We start from the raw sequence: 27,483 nt of genomic DNA, 5'->3' as shown, positions 1-27,483 counted from the left end.
TTCCCCACCTGGGTACCACGAAACCCAGTCTGTTAGGTCTCCCTCATTTATCAGGAAGAAGAGAGGAAGCCAGGGCATAGATCACATGTGCTCGCAAATAACAACCATAGGGGGCCTGTCAATCATCCCAGGCTCTGCCTCTCCATTGCAGACCCTTATCAGTGTCCATTGCTACCAAGCTGCCCAGGACCACCTTACTGCCCCATGGCTGCCAGCCTGTGCGCCAGCCTTGCCCCGAGGTGGGGGCATGCTGCCTGGGGATGCACCCTGGGTGCATACCTTCAAGACCCCAGTGCACCTAAACCTGATTGGGCAAAGCCCAGCATCTCTCTTCTCTACCTGTGTGGTGCTTTGCTCAAGATCACCAAAGCCTGTGTCACAAAGATTCTGGCCAAAGGGGCTCTTTGGATTTCTGCCGAAGCCCCCTTCTCCTTTAGGCTCAGGAAAAAAAAATTATCCCAGGGCCAGTGTCGATCTTAGACATTTTCTTTCGTGTGGGCTCCCTCTGCCCCCTCCCCAAGAAATGTAAACCTTTGCAGAGAGCCCCCTGCTGGCCCACCAAAGCATCAGCTATACTCAGAAGTGTAGGGAATCCCATCATTTGAATTCCCAGGGCAGAAAAAACATAACTGTACCTTCATGTTGGGAGAGGCAACTTTCACTCTCAGAGACCAAGGGCCACTAGAGTCAATTACATGCCTGTCAACATACAGAACACACACAGAACCCCAGGACAGACTTGTGAGCAAGCTTTTTCTGTAAAGGGACAGGTAGTAAATATTTTAGGCCTTGCAGGGAAGCTATCCATCTCTGCCACTGCAGTGCAAAAGCAGGAGTAGACCAGAGTTCCTGTGGCTCAGTGGTAAAGAACCCGAATAATATCCATGAGAATTCAGGTTCAATCCCTGGCCTCTCTCAGTGGGTTAAGGATCCAGCGTTGCCATGAGCTATGGCATAGGTTGCAGAAGCTGCTCGGATCCCTCATTGCTGTGGCACGTGGAGTAGGCTGGCGGCTGCAGCTTCAATTTGACTGCTAGCCAAGGAAACTCTGTATGCTGCAGGTTGGCCCTAAAAAAAAAAAGCAGTCGTAGATCATTTGTAAACAAATGGGGTAGCTGTTTCCAGTAAAACTTTATGTGTACAACTATAAATGTAATAAAATTCATTGAGTTAAAAAATACACAATACACATAAAAATTAAAAATAAAACATAAAAAAAGAAAAAAAGGAGTTCCTTTCATGGCTCAGCAGAAATGAATCTGACTAGTATCCATGAAGTTGCAGGTTCGATCCCTGACCTCGCTCAGTGGGTTAAGGATCCAGTGTTGCTGTGGCTGTGGGGTAGACCAGTGGCTACAACTCCAATTTGACCCCTAGTCTGGGAATTTCCATATGCCACAGGTGGGGCTCTAAAAAGCAAAAAAAAAGAAAAAACGCTTTATTTATGAATTCAGAAATTTGCTTTTTTTTTTTTGGCCACACCCATGGCCTGGGGAAGTTCCCAGGCCAGGGAACGAACCTGCACCACAGCAGTGACAACAGCAAATTCCCAACTGCTAGGCTACCAGCAAACTCCTGAAATTTGCAGGAAATTATCAGCCTCACGTGTCACAACGTATCATTCTTTTGATTTTTTCAATGATTTAGAAGGGTGAAGACCGCCATCCGTGGCTTGTGAACCCTATAAAAACAGGCAGTTGGTGGGATTTGGCAGGAGGGTTGTAATTTGCCTATCCCGGCCCTCAGAGAGAAGCCACTTGGTTTATGTCTGGTGCACTCTGGTGAGGGAAGAGGGAACACAACAGACACCTGAGTCCTCAGGTCCTGGGCACAGTGGCCAAGTATCCCAGGGATTTGCCCGCCTGTGGCTGGATGCAAACCTTACTGACTGCTCTAAAATCCTTCATATAGACATTTAAAGCATCTAGAAGATTCCTCCATCTTGGTTACACAGTGAGTAGGAAAGACGGCTTTTTCCTGAGAGGAGGGAGTCGGCAGGCTTGTCTTTTTCTAATTCAGGCTCTACAAAGATACACAAATCAAGGTTTTGATCACTTTTCCTTTGCTGCTTGAGGAGGTACGTGCCCTAACTTTCTTGCATCCCTCAGCCTGCGTCTCTCCTTTGGAAGTAAGATTTTGTTCCCAGTCTAGACTAGACCAGACAAAGGAGCAAGAGGGGTCCAGGAGGCCAAGGAAAACCTCAGTGTCTGGCAGGGCAGAAGCTGCCCCTAGGGCAGGACTGACCTTCTGACAGACAGAGGTCCCCCTGACACAGTGGTTTCAGCAGTTCACTGCAGATTCTTTAACATGACATGATTCTTCTGGAAACAATCTAAGGGACCTGGTTAACATTTTAAAAAAGTGTTTTCCTAAGGAAAAGGGGGGAGGTGGGCAGGAGAAGGGGGGGGAAGAATTACACAAAGATTTAGTCTAACGGCTTAAAAATCAAAAGGATCATTGGACAGATAGATACCAAGTGTAATAGGAAACACACTGATCCTGCGGAGATGACTTAATATGGGCCCTCCAGCCTCCTTGGAGCTTAGCAATTACCTAGGATTTGGAATTATCCTTCAAATTCCCACGTCAGTGTGTGTTCTGGATCCACTTCTCAGGATGCGGCCAACAATCTTGAGTTATCTAAACCAGGCTGAAAATTAGAGGCCATTAATAGCATCTCATAAAATTGCTTCTCAGATTTTCTTAAATGGAATATGCCGAGGACCACGGGGATTCAGTGAGAGGGAGGAGCAAAACGCTGCTAGTTATTTTTCCAAAGCTTAATCTAGGGATCTTTTTGAAGAGCGCCTTACCCGGCAAGGCGATGAAAGCCAAGACCAATATAGACTGTTTTTCCCACTTAGAAGTGGGGACCAGATACATCATCCACGAAGAGATGTTTCTTGGGGTTCCCATGGGTGAGTGTCTCAGCTTTTGATAGATTTTCTTTTCTTTTTTGTCTTTTGAAGGCCACACCCAAGGCTTATGGAAGTTCCTAGGCTAGGGGTTGAACTGAAGCTGTAGCCACTGACCTACGCCACAGCCACAGCAATGCCAGATCCGAGCCACATCTGTGACCTATACTGCAGCTCATGGCAACGCCGGATCCTTAACCCACTGAATGAGGCCAAGGATCAGAGTTCCTGTCATGGCACAGTGGAAATGAATCCGACTAGGAACCATGAGGTTGCAGGTTCAATCCCTGGCCTCAATCAGTGGGTTAAGGATCTGGCATTGCCATGAGCTGTGGTGTAGGCCGGCAGCTGTAGCTCCAATTAGACCCCTAGCCTGGGAACCTCCATATGCCGGGGCTGCAGCCCTAAAAAGACAAAAACCCAGAAAAAAGCAAAACAAAAAAAACCAAAAAAACAAGGCCAAAGATTGAACCCACGTCTTCATGGATACTAATCTGGTTCATTACCACTGAGCCACAATGGGAACTCCTTGACAGATTTTCATAGCCATCAGCCCACCAGCTGCTACAGGCTTGTCTAAAACTTCCCTGGCATCATAGACTGAAAACATGGGCAGTTTGGTCCATGAAGCTCCAACTGAAAGCACCTTACCTCTCGTTTATTCCCTCATTTTTACCTGAACAGGGCCTCTCTCTTTTTGTTCTCTGTGAATGTAACAAAACCCCCAAAACATATTCCAGGTGCTTCTCTGTTCTTCCAGGGCCCAGGAGCCTCCGTGTGGGGGCTGTTAACTGTTTCACACTGAGAAGTGGTCATTCCAGGGGCCCAGCTCTTGGCCTCAGCAGGCAGGGGTTGCTTTAGCAGGACTTGAAAGAGGAGAGACACAGGAGGCTGAACAGAGAAGCCACTGCTCTTGGTTCAACTGGGAAGGCTAAACCAATAAGCTGGCACTAATTAAGAGCTAATGGCCTTACAATGGAGCCTTGCCAAAGGATAATGACCCTCGGGCTGCAGCATAAATATCAAGGCATTTGGGGCAGAGCCAAGACATATATTTTCAGAGTGCATGAGATACTGCCGCAGCCTTCCTCACGCTGGCTCTGCTGAGAAAAAAGAGAATTTAGGATAGGTGGAAAAGGAGCTGGGTCTTACTCAGGCTGCCTTCCAGTCAGCCCATCAGGAAGCTTCAGGGGGACTTTGGGGAAAGGTTTTGCTTTTCAGATCTTAGACATTTGTGTTTACAGGAATCATTTGAGTAGTTTCTTTAAAATGAACGTATACACGCTGTTTTATATATAACATGAATAATCAACCAGGACCTATTATGTAGCACAGGGAACTCTACTCAATATTCTGCAATAACTTCTATGGGAAAAGAATCTGAAAAAGAATGGATATATGTCAGGTGTTCCAGTTGTGGCTCAGTGACGTAGCCTCTGTGAGGATGAGGGTTCGATCCCTGGCCTCACTCAGTGGGTTAAGGATCTGGCATTGCCGAAAGCTGCAGAGTAGGTCACAGATGCAGCTCAGATCCAGTGTGGGTGTGGCTGTGGTATAAGCCTGCAGTTGTGGCTCCAATTCCACCCCTAATCTGGGAACTTCCATATGCCATAGGTGTGGCTGTAAAAAAAGAAGAAAAAAAGAATGGATAAATGTCTATGCATAACTGAATCACTTTGCTGTTAAACACCTGAAACTAACACAACATTGTAACACAACATTGTAAATCAACTATACTCCAATAAAAGTGTGTATTATATATAAGTGTGTATATTCTCTGGGTCCCACCTCCAGAGGGTCTGATCTCAGTGGGTCTTGGGCGAACGTCAAGAGTCTGCACTTTTACCAGCTCCCCTATGTGTTTCTGATGCTACTGGCCCTCAGATCTCACTTTGAAAAAAACACCTCTTTAGAAACTGAGGCTACTTGTCCATGAGATCCCAATGCAAACATTTTTACAGAATGAAGAAGGAAACTAGGTCAAGATTCTCTCCATCCTGTGAAAACACCAGTCCATTCTTTCCAATCAGAATGTGGCCCAGGGAGTTCCCGTCGTGGCGCAGTGGTTAGCGAATCCGACTAGGAACCATGAGGTTGCGGGTTCGGTCCCTGCCCTTGCTCAGTGGGTTAATGATCCAGCATTGCCGTGAGCTGTGGTGTAGGTTGCAGATGTGGCTCGGATCCTGTGTTGCTGTGGCTCTGGCGTAGGCCGGTGGCTACAGCTCCGATTCAACCCCTAGCCTGGGAACCTCCATGTGCCGCGGGAGCGGCCCAAAGAAATAGCAAAAAGACAAAAAAAAAAAAAAAAAAGTGGCCCAAAGCTTGGCATTTCAAACCACCTTTCTGTTCCATTCCCATGCCCATAAACCTGTGCTTCCTATGAGCCAGATTCCAGGGAGTGGGGCGCTAAGCCTGGGTTTGGCGGGAAAGAAAGCATCCCAATTACACGATGTATACCGGGCACGCAAGTCTTTCAAGTACCATAATTCACATGACCACACTGCAGTCTTTCTGGGTAGGTAAATTAACACGTCTGTTTTAAAGCTGAGAAATTATAGGCCTGGAGGTATGTCTTGACTCCTCCGGTCACCATGACATCAGGAAGGATATATGTGGGAAACATATGACATGCGCGGTGAGCAGGGCAAGCAAACCAAACCAATAAGTTTAGCTTGACCTTCCTGGATCAGGTTTATTATCAGCTGGTAGAACTGAAGTTGGTTGTTGGGATCAGCAAATACTGCTGTAAAAGGATTGATGGATCAGATTATAAAAATAGATGGAAAGTTCATATGTTAAATGCAAGCTGAGTATGAGAACAGGAGAGAAACAACCCACCATATCATCTGGGAAAATGAAACTCCTTGGCAAGACTTCACAACAGCCTGATTCAAAATTTCATAATGAAATTATGTCTCTGATCAAAGCCTTGAATGAGCTCATGGGCTGATTTTTGCCATTCGTGTTTATTCTGGTTTGAACCTAATTGAGGCATCAGAAACATATTATCCTTGTCTCTTCTCTGGAAGTGGGCTTTTGCACCCTTGTTTAGGGGACCAAAGGGACAGTGTGAGGCAGAAGGGGACAACTTTGGATCTTCACAGGGCATGAAGTTGCTTCTGACCAGCTCTCAGATGCTCCTTCAAACACCGTGTCAAGGTCAGGGCCATTTCAGCAAAGTTGTGTTTAAGCTCCTGCTATTGCCCTGGGGGCAATAAAAGTGATTCTCAAGGGAGAGAAGGTATTTCCCACTCCTGTCTAGGGCATGGCCTGTTTTTTCTCTAGAAAGAATGTTTGGGAGTTTGTTTGTTTCAGACTCACAGACTCAGTCATCCGTCCCACAATTCGAGGACCTCACTTTATATCAAGTTGTTTGTTTTTCTGGGATGAGCTACACGCCAGCACAGGATCCACCTTCTTCCTGCCTAAGTACTTCTTCTCTGGCCTCTCCCGTAGGAGAGGATGGACCACAGTGATGGACCCTTCCTGGCAACTTGAAGTGCCAAAAAAAGAGGGAGGTTGAAACACAGACACCTAGAGACTTTATTTTAGCTAGTCAAAACAGAAACTGCTAGGTCTTACTGCCCTCATTTCCCTTCAGGAATGTGGAGATATTCCCATCTGCTAGTGACTAAATGTTATGTATTGACAAAACTTATGTATTGAAACTCTAATCCCTGATGTGATGGTATTGGGAGGATAATTAGGTTTAGATGAGGTCATGAGGATGCAGCCCATGATGGGATTAGTGCCCTTCTAAGGAGAGGAAGAGACCAGTGACCTTCCCCTTTCCCCAGCCTGTGAGGATACAGTGAGAAGATAGATGTCTACAAGCTAGGAAGAGAGTTCTCACTAGGAACCAAACCATGCGGGCACCCTGACCTTTGACTTCCCAGCCCCCAGCATGATGAGAAATCAATGTTTGTGGTTTAAGCCACTCAGTCTATGGTATTTTTTTATAGCAGCCCTAGCTAAGATGTCATCCATTCATTCCTTCATTCAGTGAATATGTATTTAGTCCTTACTATATTTCAAGGTTTTTTTGAAGTCTTGTAGACACAGCAGTGAACAAACTTTTGAGGTCTCTACTCTCAAGAAGCTTGCAATCCAGTTTGGGGGAAGCAGCCGATAAACTTGGAAACAACCTAATTTCAAGTAAGAATAAGTGCCATGAAATAAATACAACCAAATACTATAAGCGAATAACTACAGAAGAATGGGAGATGGCTGAGTTAGACCAATTAGACAGGAAAGACTTCTCCCAGAAGAAAGGGTTGCCGGATAAAATACAGGATGCCCAATTAAATTTGAATTTCATATAAATAATAAACATGTTTAGTATAAGTATGTCCCAAATATTGCCTGGGGCATACTTATACTAAAATATATTCCATTGTTTATCTGGAATTCAAATTTAACTGGGGAAAGAATAACAAATTTAATTGGGCAATCCTGTTTTTTTATTTGCTAACACTTGCAACCCTACCAGTAGGTGACATTTGAGCTAAGAACTGAAAGATCAGAAGGAACTAGCTATGCAAAGGTTTAGGGAAATGATGATTCAGGCAGAAGGAACAGCCAGTGTAAATGTCAGAATAACCAGAAGGAGGGAGGTACAAATGAGGTCAAGTAAATACGCAGGGACCAGATCATGCAGAATTCTGCAGGAATGGCCAAGAGTTTAAATCTCTCTCTCTTTCTCTCTCTCTGGAATTTTAAGAAGGGTGACAAGATCTAGTTGGTATTTAGCTGCTGTGTGGTCGGCGACGTTTGGAAGGGCTTAGAGGACAAATTCAGAAGATAATTAAACTCAAGCTTGTGTCATTGACCTGGGAAGAGGCACCTAAGTTTGTGCGTGGACTCCACTAGCGGTTCTAGGCCGCGCGTCCTGGGTAACCAGGCGGTTGCTATGGAATGTAGCTTGGCGGTTGCTAGGGAGAAAGCGAGGCGGGGCTGGACGCAAGGAAACATCTAAGAGGCCGGCGCGGGGGCGGAGCCAGGAGTGCGGCGGCGCGCGTTCGCCGGAAGTCGTTCGGGGGAAGCACGGGGTGCGAGCGGAAGTGACGTCGGCCTGCGCACGCGGTCCAGCGTAGTTCGAGCGGGTGACCTCGGTTCGTTTTGGGAAGTTAAGAGCTGTTTTACCTGACACAGGCCGGACCCAGCACTCCGGTCCCCGTCCCTTCGGCAAGATGGTGAAGCCCAAGTACAAAGGACGGAGTACTATCAACCCTTCTAATGCCAGCACAAATCCCGGTACAGGCAGCGGGGCTCGCGGAGGGTGGGGCTTTGGAGGAAGCTTGGGGGGAGGGACGCCGGGTGGTTTTACATGAACTGAGCTCAAGCAAAGTGGCCTTTGAGGATGAGAAGGAGGATAATTCCTTGTTCGGAGGCCCTGAGGAGGGCTGACTCTGGCACGTCCGTCAAGACTAGATGCCAGGCAATGGGTCTAAAGCCGGGAGAAGTGAACACTCAGGCCTGGCAGTCTTAGGGCGTCTCCGACTGAGAGGTGCAAGCTCCGAGTTGTCAGGGGGCTCTTAAATGTGACTTCTTGTGTTCCTGTGTGTGTCACGTGTTGAAGCCCCTTCCCCAATATAGTTCAGTCTTGTATGAGTCCAGCTCTCCAGCTCAAGGAATTACTAAAAGTAAATTAGATGAAATCAAGACTAAAAGGGATGTAGCCCGACCCAGCTGGCCTTTTGCACTGGCCCACACTTGCCTGCCACCTTTGCTTTGACCATTGAAATGAGAAAGGAATTGTAGATTTGGCTCTTGGGGTCGTCCCGTCTGGTAAAGTGCATAGAAAACGCTGCAGATAAATCACTACAGTCATTTCAGTAAAGATGTTTTTTAAGATGTGTGTGAGGTTCCACCACAAGATGAACAAGATAACTTTGGGGGGAGTCCCTTCCATTCGGGTTTGGTTAATAAAATGTATTAAGATATGGCTTAAGGGTTTTTTTTAAATTTTTGATTCATGTTGAATGTTTTCCCTAGATTGCTGATAAATTACTCCGCTGGTGTAGACTGGAATTTTACAGTTAGACCCGATAAGGCCGTTACAGACCAAGACATGATAGATGAAGAGACCTAGCCAAAATAGGGCAAGTGGCTTGTCACAGTTGGTACAGTTAGTGAGTAGTAGAGCCACCAGTCCTGTGATTTCAGTCTGTTTTCTACTGCATCACTTCAGGAGTAGACAGGTGACTTGAGAAGCCAGGCCAGTATGCTCATTTGTCCTTTTTCTCTCTGAGGTGTAAGGCAAGAATTACTATTTATTTGCTGTTGATTACACTGAGATCAAACATTGGGAAATGAAAAAGCTGGTACATTAGGAACATATATGTATTAGAATCATAGTCTTCATGATGCTTTGCTTATAGCAGGTGCTCAGTATTTGTTAAACTGAGGCCCAGAGGAAGGCATCTTAGTAGTTAAGAACACAGGTCGTGGCCAGATGCTTTTGTCCAAATTCTGGCTCTGCCATTTGTGGCTTTGTACGAGATGTCTGCCTACTGTGCCTCAGTTTCTCACCTGCAGAATGGGGATAATGTATCTGTCTTTATAGGATTATTGTATAATGCCTGTAATGTGACTAGTAAAGTGCCATAATTAGTGCTCAGAAATAGTACCTGTTACCGTTATCAAACTCAGTCCTGTGGAGGGTTCAAGATTCTGTCCGCTTTGTCATGCATATACCATGTAGCTTCCTGTAATGATTTTGTGGGAGCAGCACATGGAGAAAGTGGGGAGTTTGCCATGAGGGGGCAGCTTGCCTACTTTGAGCAAACTGGTTGGTGTGTTTGAAGCAGTGGCTGTGCTTGGACTTGCTGGTTATCAAAAAGTGTGCCGGTCTGCTGTGTTTGCTAGATCGAGTGCAGGGCGCAGGAGGCCAGAACATGAGGGACCGGGCCACAATCCGCCGCCTGAATATGTACAGGCAGAAGGAGCGCAGGTGAGTGTGGGCACTCTCGTCCCTCCCCCTTTCCTAAATGCTCTTGGCTTGTAGCTGACACCTGTTGACCCTTTCATGTTCCCACCCCCACTTCCTCCAGATAAGAGTAGTGTATTTTCAAATATCATTTTATGTGATACACCTTAAATTGTTGGTTAAAGACCTGAGGAGTGGGTGGTGAAATAGTGCTTGTGTCGCAATGCTCCACAACCCCCTCCCTTCTTCGTTCCTCCCAGCCTTGGCCTCCACCACTGACCTGTTAAATCTCAGGGTGGACATCTGTCAGATGGAAATCTGGTTTTCTTTTCTTTTCTTTTTTTTTTTTTTTTTTCCTGGGGCCGCACCCAAGGCATATGGAAGTTCCCAGGCTAGGGGTCTAATTGGAGCTGTAGCTGCTGGCCTTTGCCAGAGCCACAGCAACACCAGATCCGAGCCGCATCTGCAACCTACACCACAGCTCACGGCAACGCTGGATCCTTAACCCCTGAGCGAGGCCAGGGATTGAACCCACAACCCCACTGTTTCTAGTCGGATTCATTAATCACTGAGCCACAACGGGAACTCCAGAAATCTAGTTTTTTTTTCTCTTTTTTTTTTTTTTTGTCTTTTTGCCATTTCTTGGGCCGCTTCTGTGGCTAATGGAGGTTCCCAGGCTAGGGGTCCAATCGGAGCTGTAGCTGCTGGCCTACACCAGAACCACAGCAATTCGGGATCTGAGCCGCGTCTGCGACCTACATCACAGCTCACGGCAACGCCGGATCGTTAACTCACTGAGTAAGGGCAGGGTTCGAACCTGCAACCTCATGGTTCCTAATCAGATTCATTAACCACTGCGCCATAACGGGAACTCCTGGTTTTCTTTGATAAAGCATATAGAACGGTATCATGAAAGCAGCCAGAAAACTTGTTTTTTAAATCACGACATTGCAGCACTTGGAAACTCATCACAACTCTGAGTTCTGCTGAGGCAGCCTCTGTCACGGGGACTTGCTGAGTGTGGCATTTTGCGAGCTGGTCTTAATTTGTTTGGTAATTGGATTCTTCATCCATTCTAAAAGATGTGTCTAAAACACAAATGTCAGTGAACTTAATCTGCCTTAGTCACCTACTCTGCAGTTTGTTTTAGAATTCTGAGTTCCAACATAAATCACCCTCTGCTTAAAATTCATTTAAACCAGCCTTCAAATAATTATCCCAAAAGACTCAAGTATGTGACTTTTTTTTATAAAGCAAACAGTAAACAGATTTTTAAACATGAGCATTAGTTGTTATTCATCAAGCAAAAATCATTACGTGCTCTGTTGCAAGAGGTTAAATGGCTTTGGGGCAATCTGTTTCAAATGTAGAAGTACTTTTTGTTTACTGAAGTCTGTATTTCATGATCACTTAAAACCGAGGGTGGGGCGAGGTCCTTTTGATGGAAGGAGTATTCTGTAAACCCAATTTTCCTGTTGCCTTTCTGTCGTCAACCAAAATCTGTTGCTTCCTCAATTTAGGAACAGCCGTGGTAAAGTGATTAAGCCTCTGCAATATCAATCAACGGTGGCTTCTGGCACAGTGGCGAGAGTGGAGCCAAACATAAAGTGGTTTGGTGAGTATCGTCCTCTGCTACTTTTGCTCAAGAAAATGTGCACTGTATGGAGAAGGGTAGAATGTCCAGATGTCTAAAAAGCAGGTGTTTGAGGGGGAGGGGGCTGTCAAGGACCACTTGAGAAAGGGATGAGATAAGACGTCCCCACCCTGGGAAAAGTGCAGAGAAAAGTATCGGTGGTGGCTTCCATAAATGACTTATTTTTAAGAGTTCATCATTGTTCATTGGGAGTAAACCCTCCTAAGCAGGTGAGCTCATCCTCAGTGACTAGCATTCCCAGACCTTAGAAGGCTGTCTCCTCGTTTCCCGTTGCCTGGAGGCATGACCTTTGAGAGGTGCCTTGCAGGTGTGTTTGTGCCTTTAGCTTGAAGAGTAAGTGCCTTGACCTGAAGCTCTGGAACACCTTTTCTTTGATGGGGTTGTATTCGGGACCGAGTGACAATGAAAGGACCTCTCGTTGGTGCTCCCCAGGAGAGAGCAGTATCGACATAGGCGCCGGGAGGCAGCATTTCTTCCTTTGGAAACTCCACCTTCATTTCTTCTGGCCTTTCAGCCTTTCGCTCAGCCACTGCCGGGTGTGGGCACGTCAGATGCTCAGGCTCCAGGCTCTGCCTTCTCTTTGACCTCTGTGCTGGGGGGCAGATGGCCGCTACCTTTGAACATCTCTTGGGTCTTTTGTTGAGCTGGATACTCCCCCCAGGAAAGTGCAACACAGAAGAACGTCCCAAGAGAACTCCTTTGAGAAGCGTTTAGCATAGTGGCTAGCTACTGTGACTGATCCAGACCGCCCGGGTTTGAAGCCTAGTTTTGCTGTATCTGGGACCACAGGCGAGCTCTTAGGTTTGTTCATCACTTTTTTCATTTGTAAAATGAAGATAAAAATAGCACCTATTTCATAGGACTGTTGTGGTAACTAAATGAGTAAATATCCTGTGTAAAGTGCCTAGAATAGTGTCTGGCAAGTAGTGTAACATAATCAGTATGTTTATGCCATCATCACCACCGCCGTAGTCCTTGTTGTCTTCACCTTGAGTTTTGCATTTGTGTTGCCAAGTGCTGTTTGGTGAATATGATCTGTCACTCCCAAGGTGTTCTCCGGGTAGTATTATAGTTTTATTTTGTTCCCTGACATGGCTTTATAGGTTAATTTAATAGTCCCTTCAAAGCCTCATAACCCAAAAAACAGTAGCCATGACTCTTACTCTGTGCGTCGTCGGGTTTCTCTGAGTATACTAACTGATCAGCTGTGATTGGCTCCACGTTTCTTTGCCGGATCTGGCAGGAAGTAGGACATTTGTCCAGACCCAGTTCCATTCACTGATGTTTATTTTTTCAGTTTCATCCAGTCAGGAAATTGGACTTGGAAAACTACTGAAATGCTTTGTGTGTCTGGGTTGGTGGATTAGTTCATAGTGTATGAGTGCAGGAGAGGCAGTTTTTTGTTTTTTGGGTTTTTTCCTTCTTTTAAGTTTGCAAATGGCTCCATGGAATGGATGTATCAGGTGTTTGGGTGAGTAAGGGCAGTTTAAAGTCTGGCCTTTCTCTGTGTCGTTGGGAAGGTGGATGCAGAGGCAAAAAAAGAGTTATTTATTAAATGGCACCATTCTTTTGTAAAACAGGAAATACACGTGTGATTAAACAGTCATCATTACAAAAATTTCAAGAGGAGATGGACACAGTCTTGAAGGATCCATACAAAGTTGTCATGAAGCAAAGCAAGTTACCCATGTCTCTGCTCCATGATCGAATCCGGCCTCATGTAAGAAGGAGGATGCCCCGGCAAACTCCCGGCAGAGCTCTCTTGACCATATCTGTCCCTTGTTTTTCCTGCTGCAGGACCAATGAGCTTTCTGAAACTTCTCCTTTGCTAAAGGTCTCACCTTTAGTATGAACCTTATTGTGTCAGAGAGGTACAGTAACTTAGTGGACCAAAGTACAGGCTTTGGAGTCAGGGCTGAATTTTAATCTTTGATCTGTCCCTTCTTGTGGCCTTAGTTAGGTTTCTCTGTGGGCTTTCACTTCCCTGACTGGGAAAGTCAAGATGACCCACTTCCTCGGGTGATTGGATGCAGGCGAAACATCCTTAAGGCTCTTGGCACATAGTGAGCACTTAAGCTGCCACCTTGTTAGAGCTAAATAGATCATGGCAACTACCAGTACTATTTTAAATATTTTTGGTAGGCAGACTTGTTGAAGTGGTAACTCCCTCAAACTTTGGGGAAAGGTGGAATTAGGGGTGGCACAAGGGAGACCAGCCTGTTGGTGTTGAGTACTTTCCACTTCCATTGAGCTCCTTGGAGACTCTTTTCAGCTGATGGAAAGGGTGCCGGTCAGATGGGTTGTTAATGGTTGAAGTGCAATAAGGACGGGCTCTGGCTTGAGTGGAGTGAGTTTCACGTGGGATCCAAAGAAGCGACCTAATGTTTGCCACACGTTTTTATTTGCATTGAATAATAATTCCCAGAAATGTACGTCAGCACAGCGCTTCGGTTCCAGCATAAGGAGGGGAAGAAAACATTGACATGCATACATGGATTAAACAGTTCAAAGAAAAGTGTTTACTTACAGAACTAAAACCCAAGGCCTGGTCGTTGCCTCAGGTTTTGTCAATTACGCTTTGTTTTATGACGGCCTAGAAGAATGGCACCTATTAGCAGAGGGACTGTTTTCTTTCAGGGAAACACATGAGTATAATTCATGAACCACAGACAAGTTGCTCATTTCCCTTGTTCTCTTCGTCTCTTCTCCCTAAAGCCATCCTTTTAACCAACTATTGAATCCTGTTTATGAGAAGAACAGAGAAGTTCTATTATGGATGTATTGTTTTGTTACCCATACCAGTTGTTCAGTGCCCCGAGGAGTCACTGCCTGAATGTCTGATACATAGAATGAAGGGCCCACAGCTGCAGCAGGCAGCCTGTGTTTTGGTGCAGCCGGGTAGTCAAAGTCACTCACGGATGAGTTTTCTGCTTTCATCTTGAAAACCTTACCTGTTTTAATTTTAGTGTGAGATCTGCTACTCGTTACGAAATCTGATTGAGATTTGCCACGTGGAGTCAAATCAAATATGCTTTTAATTTTAACTTTTGCACATTCACCTGTGTGTGCATTGTAATTGCTAGGTTTCTGCAGCAATACTGCAGTCCAGATACTGTAACTTGTTTTGTGTATGTATCTTACTATATGCTGCCTATTATTTACTTACCAAGGTACAGGTTTATTTACACAAATCCATGTATATACTGTGCTTTATAGGTTAAGAGATGTTTTTCCAAAGGATAATTTTGATCGTAATCTTCCTAGTGACATTAGAACCTAGTTCTCATGTAAAGCGTCACTGTTCTGTTTGGGGCGATTCCTTTGTTGGAGAGTTGTGCATAAAACTAAGAAATGGGCTAGAGAATCTGAGAAAATGATAATAGCGTAAGGATCTTCAGGAGTTGGGGTGGGAGGGTCTTTTAAGTTCGGAAGCCACTGAGGTGGTTCAGTCTTCCGTGTTTAGTAGCTGGTGTTTACAGAGGAGCTTGTACTGAGGGGCAGAGGGTGATTTTTTAAAAAATTTATTTTGAGGATATTCTCTGCCGACTGTTAACATTCTGTTACGTGGTAGATCCTAACTCAAACTTTGACTTTTATCCTGCTTCAAAAATTCTTATGCCCGTAACTCCTTTACAGGCACATCAAGTTCTAGTTAGTATCAGGTTCCTTTTATCACATCTAAACTATTATTTTGGACTTTTGCTAGATGTTTTTCATCTGAAGACTTTCCATGTGCATTTAATAAAAACGTTACCTAAATTAGGGAAAATGTTATCTGAAACTAAAATGCATCTTACAAAACAAGCAATTCCTTTTAGCCATGAAAGAAATTAACTTCCAAGAAAAAGTTGGCATTTACAGTTGGTTAAAAAAAAAAACACAAATTTGAGCATGATTGTCCTTGACAAAATCTGTGAATTTGGCGAATTTTATGCACTTGTTTGAAAGCTTTAAAAAAATGGTCAGAAAAGAGAAGTCAGTTTTCATCGTTGTAGCCTTAATTACATTTGACTAAAGTTTATGATAAATGAAATAAAGCAGAGTTTTTGGCAAGTCTTACACAGCTATTCATATTTGCCTTGACTATTTGTATTACTTTTGTATTTAGCCAAGGAAGCTTACAGAACTTCAGAAGAGGGGAACAAGTGCTTTTGTTATTTAAATAAGCTTTTCTGATTTGAAATCAGGCTGCATCCATGTTATAATTTGGGTACGGGTTGAGCTTTGCAAAAATAAAAGCAGAAAGCCTTTCCCAGGTAGGTTTTGAACTTTTTGCTTTTTCTCAGTGCTTTGCTTGGTTTTGCCTGTAACTCCCCTTTCTCTTTAGAATTCAAAGGTGCACATTCTTGATACTGAAAGCTTCGAAACTACATTTGGCCCTAAAGCACAGAGGAAGCGACCAAATTTATTTGCAAGTGATATGCAGTCACTTATAGAAAATGCAGAAATGTCCACTGAGAGCTACGACCAGGGCAAGGATCGTGATTTGGTAGCTGAAGACACTGGTGTGAGGTACAGTTTTCAAGTTCATGCATGTCTCATCATTTGCTTTTCTGCAACGGTCATTTTCTTTACACTTATTTACCTGCAAGAAATGCAGTGATTTAACTCAGAGATGGAGAGTTAGCATCTTCCCTTAGGCTAGAAAAATTAGTGAAATTGGAACCAAACTGAAAATAATTTAAGGTGGCTTGTATATAGTTACACTGGAAATACAATAAAAAGAAAATAAGTGCTCATAATTCCACTGCCTATGTTAAGCATTGTCAGTATTTTGGTGACTATCAGGATTTCTTTAACTAGGGTGTCTGAACCACTTGGGAGGTTCATGGATGGTCTTTAAAGTTTCTGTGACCAAAGATAATAGGGAGAATTTATGTACACGCATACAAGTGGTGATGTTTTGTTGTTTTTAGGGAGGTGGGGAGGAGGAGTGGAAGGATCCTTAACTTTCATCATAGCCTCATAGGGGTTCACACCCCAGAGAAGGTCAAGAATCAGTAACAGATATGTGTGTTAGCCTAGATGTTTCTCTTACATGCAGTTTTCATCTTTCAATACAATAGCTTAAGACTATATTTTAACTTGCTTCTATCGTAGTATACTTTTCTAAATTATTAAGAATATATTTCCGGCCTGGCACAGTGGGTTAAGGATCTGGCATTGCCTGCTGCAGCTGTGACATAGGTTGCAGCTACAGCTTGGATTCAGTCCCTGGCCCAGGAACTTCCATGTGCCACGGGTGTGGCCAAAAAAAAAAAAAAAAAAGAATGTATTTCCATGTCAGTATTTAATTAACAGCAATGTAATGTTTCATGTCAGTGTAGGTTTTGGTTGTGGCCAGTTCCACAGTTGGACATTTTTGCTGTTGATAGTTTTTCCCTCTGGTAAACAATGCAGGGGTAAAACATCAATGTGACTAAATTCTTTCTCATTCTTAATTATTCTCCAGGGACAGTCTTAGGGGAATGACAACATCCAGGAGTAGGCAGGCTTTGGTAGGCGGCTGTCCCGTTACCCTCCAGAGAGTCTTTACCAGTTTAGGTCTCTGGGTCCCCTCACGTGTCTCTGAGGTGCCCCGGCAGAGCGGTGCTGTCCATCTTGCAGTCCTGCCTCAGTGCTGTTGCCAGCCCATTGCTACCCTCGAGCCTCCTAAAGGTCAAGTTAAGCTGCCTAAGGCTGAGCAAAAAGAGGCAATGAATTCATTTGTTCTTGGAGCTATTTGGACTTCATATGCTTCTGCTGAGTTGAATTTTTTCTACCTCCAAAAATGTGCAGTTGGTCACGGGAGAGAAACAAAACTATTTTGTTTCAAGGACACCTAGTCTGTGTCTTTGAGGCTAGTAAATAAACAGATGCTCAGCCTTATCAGGAAAGTTTCGCTTTACGTGGGAGCTGTGAAGTGTACATTATGCTTCAGGTACTGCTAATTCCTTTGTATTATTCCTTCAAAAAAAATGTTTTTGGCTGTGCCCTTGGCGTGCAGACGTTCCCAGGCCAGGGATCGAATCCATGTCGTGCAGTAACAACACCAGATCCTTAACCCACTGCGCCACAAGAAAACTTTTTTTTTTTTTTTTTTTTTGCTTTTTTTTTTCCTTAATTTTTTTGTGGTAAAACATACATAACAAAAGTTATCATTTTAATCATTTTTGAGCATAAGATTTAGTAGCATTAAGTACATTCAAATGGATATACAACCATCACCACCATCTACCTCTAGTTTTTTCACCTCATCCCAAACTGATACTCTGAGCCCATCCAGCACTAACTCCCCATCCCCCTTTCCCTCAGCCTTTGGCAACCACCATTCTACTTACTGTCTCTGTTAGGAGTTTGACTACTCTTTGGACTAGTACTTCTTGTAAGTGCACTTATATGGTATTTGTCCTTTTGTGTCTGGCTTATTTCATTAGCATAATGTCTTCAAGATCATCCAGGTTGTATCATGTATCAGTACTTAATTTATTTTTATTCCTAAACAATATTCCATTTATGTATACACCACATTTTTGGTCCATTTATCTGTTGAAGGGGATTTTATTATAGTCACTGAAAAAAATTCTTTTTTAATTTATTTTATTGAAGTATATTTGATTTATAGTGTTGTGTTAATTTCTGCTGTACAGTGAAAATGATTCAGCAACACATACTGAGACATTCTTTTTCATATTCTTTTCCATTATAGTTTATCACAGGATATTGAATATAGTTCCCTGTGCTCTGTAATATAGGACATTGTTGTTTATCCATTGTATATAAAATAATTTACATCTGCTCATCCCAGACTCACAGTCCATTCCTCCCCATCCCTTCTCCCCTTTGGTAACCAGAAGTCTGTTCTTTATGGACATAGTCACTTTGTAAATTAAGTTTGGAGAGTTCCAGCTGTGGCACAGTGGGTTAAGAATCTGGCATTGCCACAGCTGTGTCGTAGGTCATAGCTGTGGCGTGGATTTGATCCCTCGCCTGGGAACTTCCATATGCCACAGGTGTGGCCAAAAAATAAATAAATAGTTTCATTTTGATCCATCTATAGCTAGTTTTGATAGCCTTTTCCTTTTCCCTCGGTACATGGTTGACTTGTCCCTGAAAACATCCTTTTAATCTTTATAATGCTTCAGTTGCTCACTTTGAATCCTTTCTTACTTAGAAATGAAGCCCAAGAAGAGATATATAAAAAGGGACAGTCCAAAAGAATATGGGGTGAACTCTACAAGGTAAGACTTTAAATTCTCTCTCATTGAGTGATTTCTTTGACTTCCGTGATCATCTTTGGGAGACCGGACGTGGATATATTGAAGCTCTGTCAGACAGAGCACACACTCCTCTGCCCTTTCCCCGCGGAGAAAACAGGGTTGATGTGGCCGTCCACATTGTACCGTTGTTCTAGATAACTGGGGTTTTTTATTACTCAGTATAAACGACATATAGATTCATATACTATCTGTCAGTATTTCTTTGGTTTACCTGCTAAAATGATGTTCCTGTTTAGATTTCTCATACCTGGTTAGAGCTGCATGGGAATTTGGCAGTGACTTCGTCCAGCCCTCTCTGTTACAGATGAGAATGCACATTTTGAAAGCTCATATCAGTGGGTAGTAGAAGAGACTTTGGGACTCCTGAGTCCTGGTCCAGTGCTTTTCATCTGGCTGAGTTTTGCGTTTGCCCGCAAGTAATATGCTTGTTAACAAAGACTTTCAGGTGTAATCATGTAGTTAAACAATGACATAATAGGAAACTAGTACCATGAAAGCAAAATAACTTTTTTGGGTTTTTTGGTAAAATACACCAAACCTATAATCTAGAAATTTAGACGTCTAATCTAAGAAGTGAGTGGTTCTAGTCAGTAATGCATAGCAGTCACGAAATAAGACTGGTTTCTTCCAAGTTAGTTCTCTTTGAAATGTGACAGATTTCAGATACAGGCTGAAAATGCCTTTTGGAATACCAGTCACTGGGCTTTGAGATCGGCTGCGACCTGCTCTCTTCCCGAGACTGTTTGGAGGTTATCTCTGTTGTTATTACTTTATTTTCCCGAGTTCCCTTCAATGTCTTCTCTCTTGCATTTTGCGCTTATACTCTATCAAGTCGCTTTCGGCTCTTTGAATTTGCAGGTGATAGATTCATCAGATGTTGTAGTTCAAGTTCTTGATGCTCGAGATCCAATGGGCACCCGTTCCCCTCACATTGAGACTTACTTGAAAAAGGAAAAACCCTGGAAACACCTCATTTTTGTTCTTAACAAATGTGACCTCGTTCCAACCTGGGCAACAGTAAGTACAGCTGCTAATCCAAAACAGACGGCCGGGGCCACGCAGCGCATGCAGGTTCCAAGTGATCCATAAGTAAGTCAGCCTCGTGGTCACTAGGGTTTTGGCCAGCAGTTAAAGCGTCGCACATATTGAGGGGGTAGTCATCAAGTGTCCTCATTGAAAACAAAATGAAGATGGGCTTCAGTGATGGTGGGCAGTCACCTTTGATCCTCTGATGGTTGGCAGTGGGACAGCCGTACCCACAGGACGGATGACGTGCACCTCTTCAGAAGGGGCGGCTGCACGACCCCGGCCTGTTTCGCATTATGTTACATTCATTGCATTTAGTAGCAATGAAGGCATTTTTGGAATATTGTTTTGTGTTTATAAGACAAAAGACAAAGCATTAACTGTCATAATTGAAAAAAAAAAACATTTTCCTTAGACAGCTGTGTATTTGAAGTACTGTCCTGTCGTTCAAGCTCTGCCTCCTCCTGTGTTGCACATAAACAAGCTGACCCGTTTCTTTTCTTTCCCCCTTCAGAAGCGATGGGTGGCTGTCCTCTCCCAGGATCACCCGACACTTGCTTTCCATGCGAGTCTTACGAACCCCTTTGGTAAAGGAGCATTTATTCAGCTTCTGCGGCAGTTTGGAAAGGTATCGAGAGCTGTCCTGCCCTCCCTGGAGCAGGGGAGCTGTGGGTTTGGGTGAGAATTTTACTTGCCCTGGTAGCGAGGATGGTGCGCTCTGGAGATGTTTGCACTGAGAGAGAAGACAGGGGCTTCTGAAACACTTGCTAGCTCAGCCAGCACCCCGCCCCACCCTTTCTGCCCTTTCCCTGCCACCCGAAGGTCCACCCTCTGCTGGGCTACGAGCCCCTCTGCACACTGGTGTCCCCACTCTGGGCCCTAGGGACGTGCATTTCTCTCTGCCTGGAAGGTGCCCTGCCAGACTCCAGCCCCAGATCCCTGGTCAGAGTCAGTTCCTCATGGGAGCCCTCAAGGCACACGTTCTCAAAGCTTCATTTTCTGTACCAGCACCTCTGTATTCGTGTGTTTAACTACCTGGCTTCTGACAAAACACACGTGTCCCCTGTCCTACCCCTCCGTGCTTCCAGAAGAAACTCTTCAACTTAAGGCAGTTACTGCTGGTATTTTCTCCCATAGTTTTTATACATGCTGATGATTTTCTTCATTTCTCTTGCCCCAGTTTTAGGTATTTATTAAGTTCCTACTATGGAAAATAAGGCTTAGGTTTCTTACCCCACCCTCCCTCCTCTCCCTGTCCTTGTACAACATTTGGCTAAACTATTATTCATTCAGTGTTTACGTTATTATGACTGAAATGTCAGTCCCTGCTGATCCACAGTGCTGTGATTATAATTCCTTCCTAATAGAACCTTCTGTTTTGTCTGGTGTTCATTAGCTCTGTTTTATTTGTCACTGACATATCCCAAATCCCCTGGTGGTGCGGGAACTTGCAGAATGTCCAGCACCTCCCTTGCGGGCGTGACTGGCTGCTCCCCAGGCCACTGCAGGGTCTTTCGTCCCAGGATTTCCTTCACCGGCATCTCAGCATTCTCATGGCTGTTGCCTCTCTTGGCTCCCTTATTCACTGGATCCCTTTTCTTTCTTGATTTACTCCTTCCTTTTGCCAGAAGGTGTTTTCCAAAAGCTTCCTGAGAAGAGTGCTTAGAAGGAACTTTTTTTGAGACCTTGCATTCTGGAAATACCGTCTTTCTACCCTCACACCACTTCTTCTCAGAATGTGGAAGGCACATTGGATTGTCTTCTGGCTTCTGAGGTTGTTATTGAGAAACATGAAGGCATTCGGACTCTTAATCCTTTGTGGCTGGGATCTTTTTTGAAAAATTCCTGTTTTATAATTTCCCAGTGATGTGCCTTAGATGGTTTTATTATTGTTCAGTGAGCTAGGCACAGATGAGACTTTCAGTCTGATATTTGTCCTGTTTTATTCCTTGGAAATGCACATCCACCCCTTCCCCACCCCACCCCCCATCGTCTCTGTTCTCATTCAGGAATTTATTTATTTTTCTCCTGGTTTAATTTTATTTTTATTTTTATTTTTTTAGGGCCGCACCTGCAGCATATGGAGCTTCCCAGGCTAGGGGTCAAATCAGAGCTGCAGCCACTCGTCTCTACCATAGCCACAGCAATGCCAGATCCAAGCCCCGACTGCAGCCTACACCACAGCACACAAAAACATCGGATCTTTAACTTGCTGAGCGAAGCCAAGGATCCAACCCGTGTCCTCATGGATGCTAGTCAGATTCATTTCTGCTAAGCCACAATGGGAACTCCCCCCCCCATTTTAATTCTTGACTTTTCCAGGAGTTCTCTGGTAGCTCAGCAGGTTAAGGATCTGTCAGGCACTGTCACAGCTGTGGCTCAGGTTTGATTCCTGGCCGAGGAACTTCCATATGCTGCAAATGTGGCCAAAAAAAAAAAAAGAAGACTGGATTTTTTGGGGGGGAACGGGGGCCTCTGCACGTGGAGGTTCCTGAGCCAGGAGTCGAATTCTTGCCATAGCAGTGCCCACACCAGATCCTTAATCACTAGGCCACCAGGGAACTCCATTTTCTTGAATTTTCTTGGTTTACTCCTTTGTTTCAGTACATTTATGACATTTTCCCCTATTTTCTGATCAGTTTCCTTGGCTTGGTCTTTTCATTTATTTAGCTGTTCTGTCGCAAAATTTATTTTGCCTCTTATTTTTGATTTTTAATTTCTTTTCTTTTCTTTTCTTTTTTTTTTTTTTTTTTTTTTTGATTTTTAGGGCCAGACCCGCAGCATATGGAGGCTCCCAGGCCAGGGGTTGAATTGGAGCTGTAGCTGCCGGCCTACACCACAGCCACAACAATGCAGGATCCAAGCTGCATCTGCCACCTACACCACAGCCCACGGCAACAACGGATCCCTTACCTACTGAGCGAGGCCTGGGATCAAACCCGAGTCCTCATGGTTACTAGTCTGAGCCGTGATGGGAACTCCTTTGATTCTTAATCTCTAAGAGCTCTTGTTTAACTCTGCCTGCCCCCTCTCACAGCCTGTTCTTGTTTCATCGATACACTTAGCTTCTCTGTCTCTGAGAACGACGACGATGATAGTGATGTTTGGACATTTTCCTCTACGTTTTCCTACGTTGACTGTTTCCTCCCAGTTTCTATGTTTTTCTCTCTTTCCTGCTAGAGTCGCACTTCAAGTGTCTGGTTATTCTTGGTCTTCCATTCATATTAAGAGTGAGACGGCAAGGGGGAAAAAAAGGTGATGGAAATTTTAGGCCAAGGGTGGGATTGTTGAGCTCGAGACCGCTGTAGAGAGACTGGGTAGAAACCCAGTGTTTTGTTGGGGGACACCCTAGCTGTCAGCACCCGCAGGCCTTTACGCCTGGGCCTGTGAGTTCCCAGAAAGGTGCCTTCAGTCTCCAACTCAAGGCTGTGTGGGAGCCCTGTGGGAGTGGGGGCCTGATGTCTCCCCGGTCAGTAGTTAAACTTTCAGAAAGCTGATCACTCTGGGAACACCTAACTTCAGCTACTGTTGTCTCTAAGTCTCGAGTCCCTTTCAGGTCTAAAAATTAAAGGTATTTTCAGACATGCTGAGTTTCAAAAAAATTACCTGCTCGGGCTCTGGGGTAAGAAGTAGGATGTACATGCTGAGCAATTGAAGGCAGAGTTGTGACCGTTCCTACCGACCACTGGTCCTCTGGGGTTCTGGCCCCCGTCAGAGGGATCTGTCCTGCTGATTTCCAAGGCCTTTGGTGATTCATTGGCAGTATTCTTGCTGGATTTTAGTTTTTCTTTCTTTCTTTTTTTTTTCCTTTTTAGGCCTGCACCTGTGGCACATGGCAGTTCCCAGGCTAGGGTTTGAATCAGAGCTGCAGCTGCTGGCCGACACCACAGCCACAGACAGCAATGCTGGATCCGAGCTACGTCTGAGACCTACACCTCAGCTTGTGGCAACGCCAGATCCTTAACCCACTGAGTGAGGCCAGGGATTGAACCCACATCCTCACGGACACCAGTTGCGCTCTCACCCCACTGAGCCACCAAGAGAACTCCTGGGTTTTTTAGTTTCCTCACCTTCACAGACTCGTAGCTTTCGGATTTTGTGGTGGGCCAGGTTTGATACTCCTTTTTAGGATTTTGTTCTCATCACATGTTGGTTTGTGTTGTCTCAGCTCATGGCTTTGGTTTCCCATGTTTGTCACTCTGGGTTTGCGTGTGTTGATTCCCACTGCTGTTCATCCAGTGGAAAAGTGAGGCGGGTGTGGATGCTCAGTTGCCGTCTCTAGTCAGAAGTCCTGGCCATCTGTGGGCGCCCTCCCTGAGCTCTGCCCCCGTGATACTTTCACCTAGCAGGCTAACTTTTGAGACTCCCCCCCTTTTTTTTTTCTTTTTTCTTTCATTGTTTATTTTTGGCCCTGAAAATGCAAACTGCGTTGTACATAGAAGAGGAGGGGTGGGTCACGGGCTTGCCAGTTGGTGGATCTGCTGAGGTTCTCATCTCTGAAGACATTTCTTCGGTGGATGGTGTGCTTCTAAATCACTCGTTAACAAGCTGTTTCCTCCTGTTTCCCAGCCTACATTCTTTTAACCTTAAAACTTGCAAGAATAATTTTACACGAGTGACTGGGGAGCTGACTCATCTCTGATTTATTGATGGGTGTATGTATGCATCCCACTCCGACAAAGCAGGTGGTGCTCGTCTGGGCTTTAAATCACATTGTAGCTCTAGTTTTGTGCTGTATTCTTTATCTTAGCCAGGGAACACAGCCTGTTTGTCCCCAGGGATAGTCAGGCTGCGTGAAGGTGGTTTTTTTTTTTTTTTTTTCTGAACAGTTGCACACTGACAAGAAGCAGATCAGCGTGGGGTTCATCGGCTATCCCAATGTTGGCAAGAGCTCTGTGATAAACACGCTGCGCTCCAAGAAAGTTTGCAACGTGGCCCCCATCGCAGGTGAAACAAAGGTACATCTGGCTCCGAGGGTCTTACTTGCACATGTTTTATTTCCATGGAGGGTGATCATGCAGGATGTGGAGATTTCTATCTGCTTCTCCTGGATGAAGCTCACCATTGGGCCTTTAGGAGCGGTTTCTGCCCGTTGTGATAAGACTAAGAGTAGTTTGTGTGCCACGGCATGCCTTTGGCATGATGTGGTATGTGCCATTGGAGTCTATGTCAGATTGTCACTCCAGCCTTTTACTTTGATAAACAAAACTAACCCAAAGGAGTTCCCATCGTGGCACAGTGGAAACGAATCCGACTAGGAACTGTGAGGTTGTGGGTTCAATCCCTGGCCTTGCTCAGTGGGTTAAGGATTCAGTACTGCCGTGAGCTGTTGTGTAGGTTGCAGATGAGGCTTGGATCCAGAGTTGCTGTGGCTGTGGTGTAGGCCGGCAGCTGTAGCTCCGATTAGACCCCTAGCCTGGGAACCTCCATATGCCACTGGTGCAGGCCTAAAAAACAAACAAACATAAAAACTAATCCAGGAGTTCCCGTCGTGGCGCAGTGGTTAACGAATCCGACTAGGAACCATGAGGTTGCGGGTTCGGTCCCTGCCCTTGCTCAGTGGGTTAACGATCCAGCGTTGCCGTGAGCTGTGGTGTAGGTTGCAGACGCAGCTCGGATCCCGCGTTGCTGTGGCTCTGGCATAGGCTGGTGGCTACAGCTCCGATTCAACCCCTAGCCTGGGAACCTCCATATGCCGCGGGAGCGGCCCAAGAAATAACAACAACAAAAAAAAGACAAAAGACAAAGAAAAAACTAACCCAAAGATATTTGATGCCTGGGTTAAGAAAGAAAACGGCATTCTGGTGGATTTTGGCAAGTTGAGGGCCCTACCTGGGAACATGGAGTGTTTGGGGAGCGCCTGGTTCTGCTGAAAGAACAGGGGCCAAGCAGTGTCAGACATCCAGGAGTACTTTTCAGAATCAGAGAAAGCTTTGCTGGACGCGATTGCATGATTCTCTGTGGAGATCCTGCCTTTGCATCATTTCTAGTAACTGTAGTTTGTGCTTTGTGGAAGGGCCTCATGCATAGCACAGATAGAAGAGGGTCTTGGTCCCTGGGCAGGTTGCTACACACACACACACACACACACACACACACACACACACCTCCTCCCTGGGCAGGTTGCTACACACACACACACACACACACACACACACACACACACACACACACACCTCCTCCCTGGGCAGGTTGCTACACACACACACACACACACACACACACACACACACACACACACCTCCTCCCTGGGCAGGTTGCTACACACACACACACACACACACACCTCCTCCCTGACCCACACCCACCCCCCTGCCAGCCTCACCTTTCCTGCCTTAGGTCTGGCATTGTACACACACACACCGCAGCTTCATGCGCATCAGGCGTCAACCCTTCCCGCCTTAGGTCTGGCAGTATATCACCTTGATGCGGCGGATCTTCCTCATCGACTGTCCGGGTGTGGTCTACCCCTCCGAGGACTCAGAGACGGACATCGTGCTGAAAGGAGTCGTGAGTATTTTGGTCCCCAGAGGTTCTTTGTTTGCCTTTGGTGGCGGGGGGCGGGGGAGCATTCTGTGGGAGACGCTGGATACCTTTGCTTTGTACTCATTCAGCAGACAGTTTGGGGTCAGCCTGTCTGACCAAACTTGAGGAACATGACACTGAACAGGGCGGCCTCTCCATTCCACTTAAGCCTGTTTGAGGAGTTAGTGGAACCATGGGCATATCTGGTCAATGTCATCCCACAAAAGAGTTTGGAGTTTACACACGGGACCCAGAGGGAAGCAGGGCCTGTTTATGTTTAGCGATAATTCATCTTCGTGGGTTTATGGGTTGAGTCATGTTGGAACTCAGTCATTTCCTCACTTGTTTCTGAAGACGACCAAGCGCTTTAAATGGGTCCACTTAACCTTAACCGGGGCTTCTGGCTATACATCCTGTGCCCGTTCCTCCCCTCCTGTCTTAAACTATGCCATTCTCTCCGTGTCCTGGGACCAGCAGACTTTCAACCATTTCCGCGAGTTAGTAGCATGAAGCACCCCAAGTTGAAACTGCTTGCGGAAGCTGCACAGTTGGGTTGTGGTGCGCTGCGATTTGAGCTGAGTTCATGGTCCTGTGCCGGGGTCAGCTTTCTGTGGTGCTCCTTTCAGCCGACCGACCATCGTGCCACCTTGGTGACAGGCTCCTGCCAGGCCCCACTTGCTTTGAGGTGTTGAAATCTCTTTTCAGATGTTGTTACAGAGCACACTGGGGAGCTTCACTGCTTCCATAATAAAGTTTGTAAGCAAGAGATTTCCCATCAATGTCTAGGTTCAAGTTGAAAAAATTAAGACTCCTGAAGACCACATTGGTGCTGTACTTGAACGAGCAAAGCCAGAATATATCAGCAAGACGTACAAGATCGATTCTTGGGAGAATGCTGAGGACTTTCTTGAGAAGCTGGCTTTCCGGACAGGGAAGTTATTAAAGGTGAACCAGACTGAGAATTGTGAGAATTCAGACTGTGGCGAGCCGCAGGCACAGGGGGCGGCGGGGTGTGGAGGGGGGAGGTAAGGACCATTTTTTGATATGCATGTTTGAGGAGTTTGAAGTGTGGGACTTGGCAGATAGATGGTGGTGAACAACTGGGACAGCCAGGATGCAGAAGTTCCCGGGCCAGGGATCAGACCTGTTCCACAGCGCGACGTTGCCATGTCCTTA

At 45.3% G+C, this 27,483-nt stretch overlaps 1 protein-coding gene across 3 annotated transcripts in view; it reads left to right on the top strand.

The window, feature by feature from the left end:
* The first annotated feature begins 7,971 nt into the window (after positions 1 to 7,971).
* Positions 7,972 to 27,483, top strand: part of GNL2 (G protein nucleolar 2) — a 24,483-nt gene continuing 4,971 nt past the window's right edge. The window contains exons 1-11 of one of the 3 annotated variants that reach the window (XM_021095967.2): positions 7,972 to 8,168; positions 9,783 to 9,867; positions 11,364 to 11,458; positions 13,078 to 13,217; positions 15,825 to 16,009; positions 18,651 to 18,717; positions 19,615 to 19,773; positions 20,297 to 20,410; positions 24,612 to 24,740; positions 26,188 to 26,292; positions 27,094 to 27,252. In XM_021095967.2, the coding sequence (XP_020951626.1) occupies positions 8,105 to 8,168; positions 9,783 to 9,867; positions 11,364 to 11,458; positions 13,078 to 13,217; positions 15,825 to 16,009; positions 18,651 to 18,717; positions 19,615 to 19,773; positions 20,297 to 20,410; positions 24,612 to 24,740; positions 26,188 to 26,292; positions 27,094 to 27,252 (1,302 nt within the window). In that variant the 5' untranslated portion in view covers positions 7,972 to 8,104. Of the gene's footprint in view, positions 8,169 to 9,782; positions 9,868 to 11,363; positions 11,459 to 13,077; positions 13,218 to 15,824; positions 16,010 to 18,650; positions 18,718 to 19,614; positions 19,774 to 20,296; positions 20,411 to 21,875; positions 22,178 to 22,278; positions 24,741 to 26,187; positions 26,293 to 27,093; positions 27,253 to 27,483 lie in introns of those variants that run through there. The other 2 variants (XM_021095968.2, XM_084963928.1) reach the window with 2 other exon arrangements.

The sequence above is a fragment of the Sus scrofa genome, chromosome 6, assembly GCF_054392235.1.
Source record: "Sus scrofa isolate SSC_HxYL_T2T_F1_AM1 chromosome 6, Sscrofa_HxYL_maternal_Yorkshire_Landrace_v2.0, whole genome shotgun sequence".
NCBI lineage: Eukaryota > Metazoa > Chordata > Mammalia > Artiodactyla > Suidae > Sus > Sus scrofa.
Note: the sequence above shows the minus strand (reverse complement) of the source record. Positions and strands in the feature narration are given on the sequence as shown.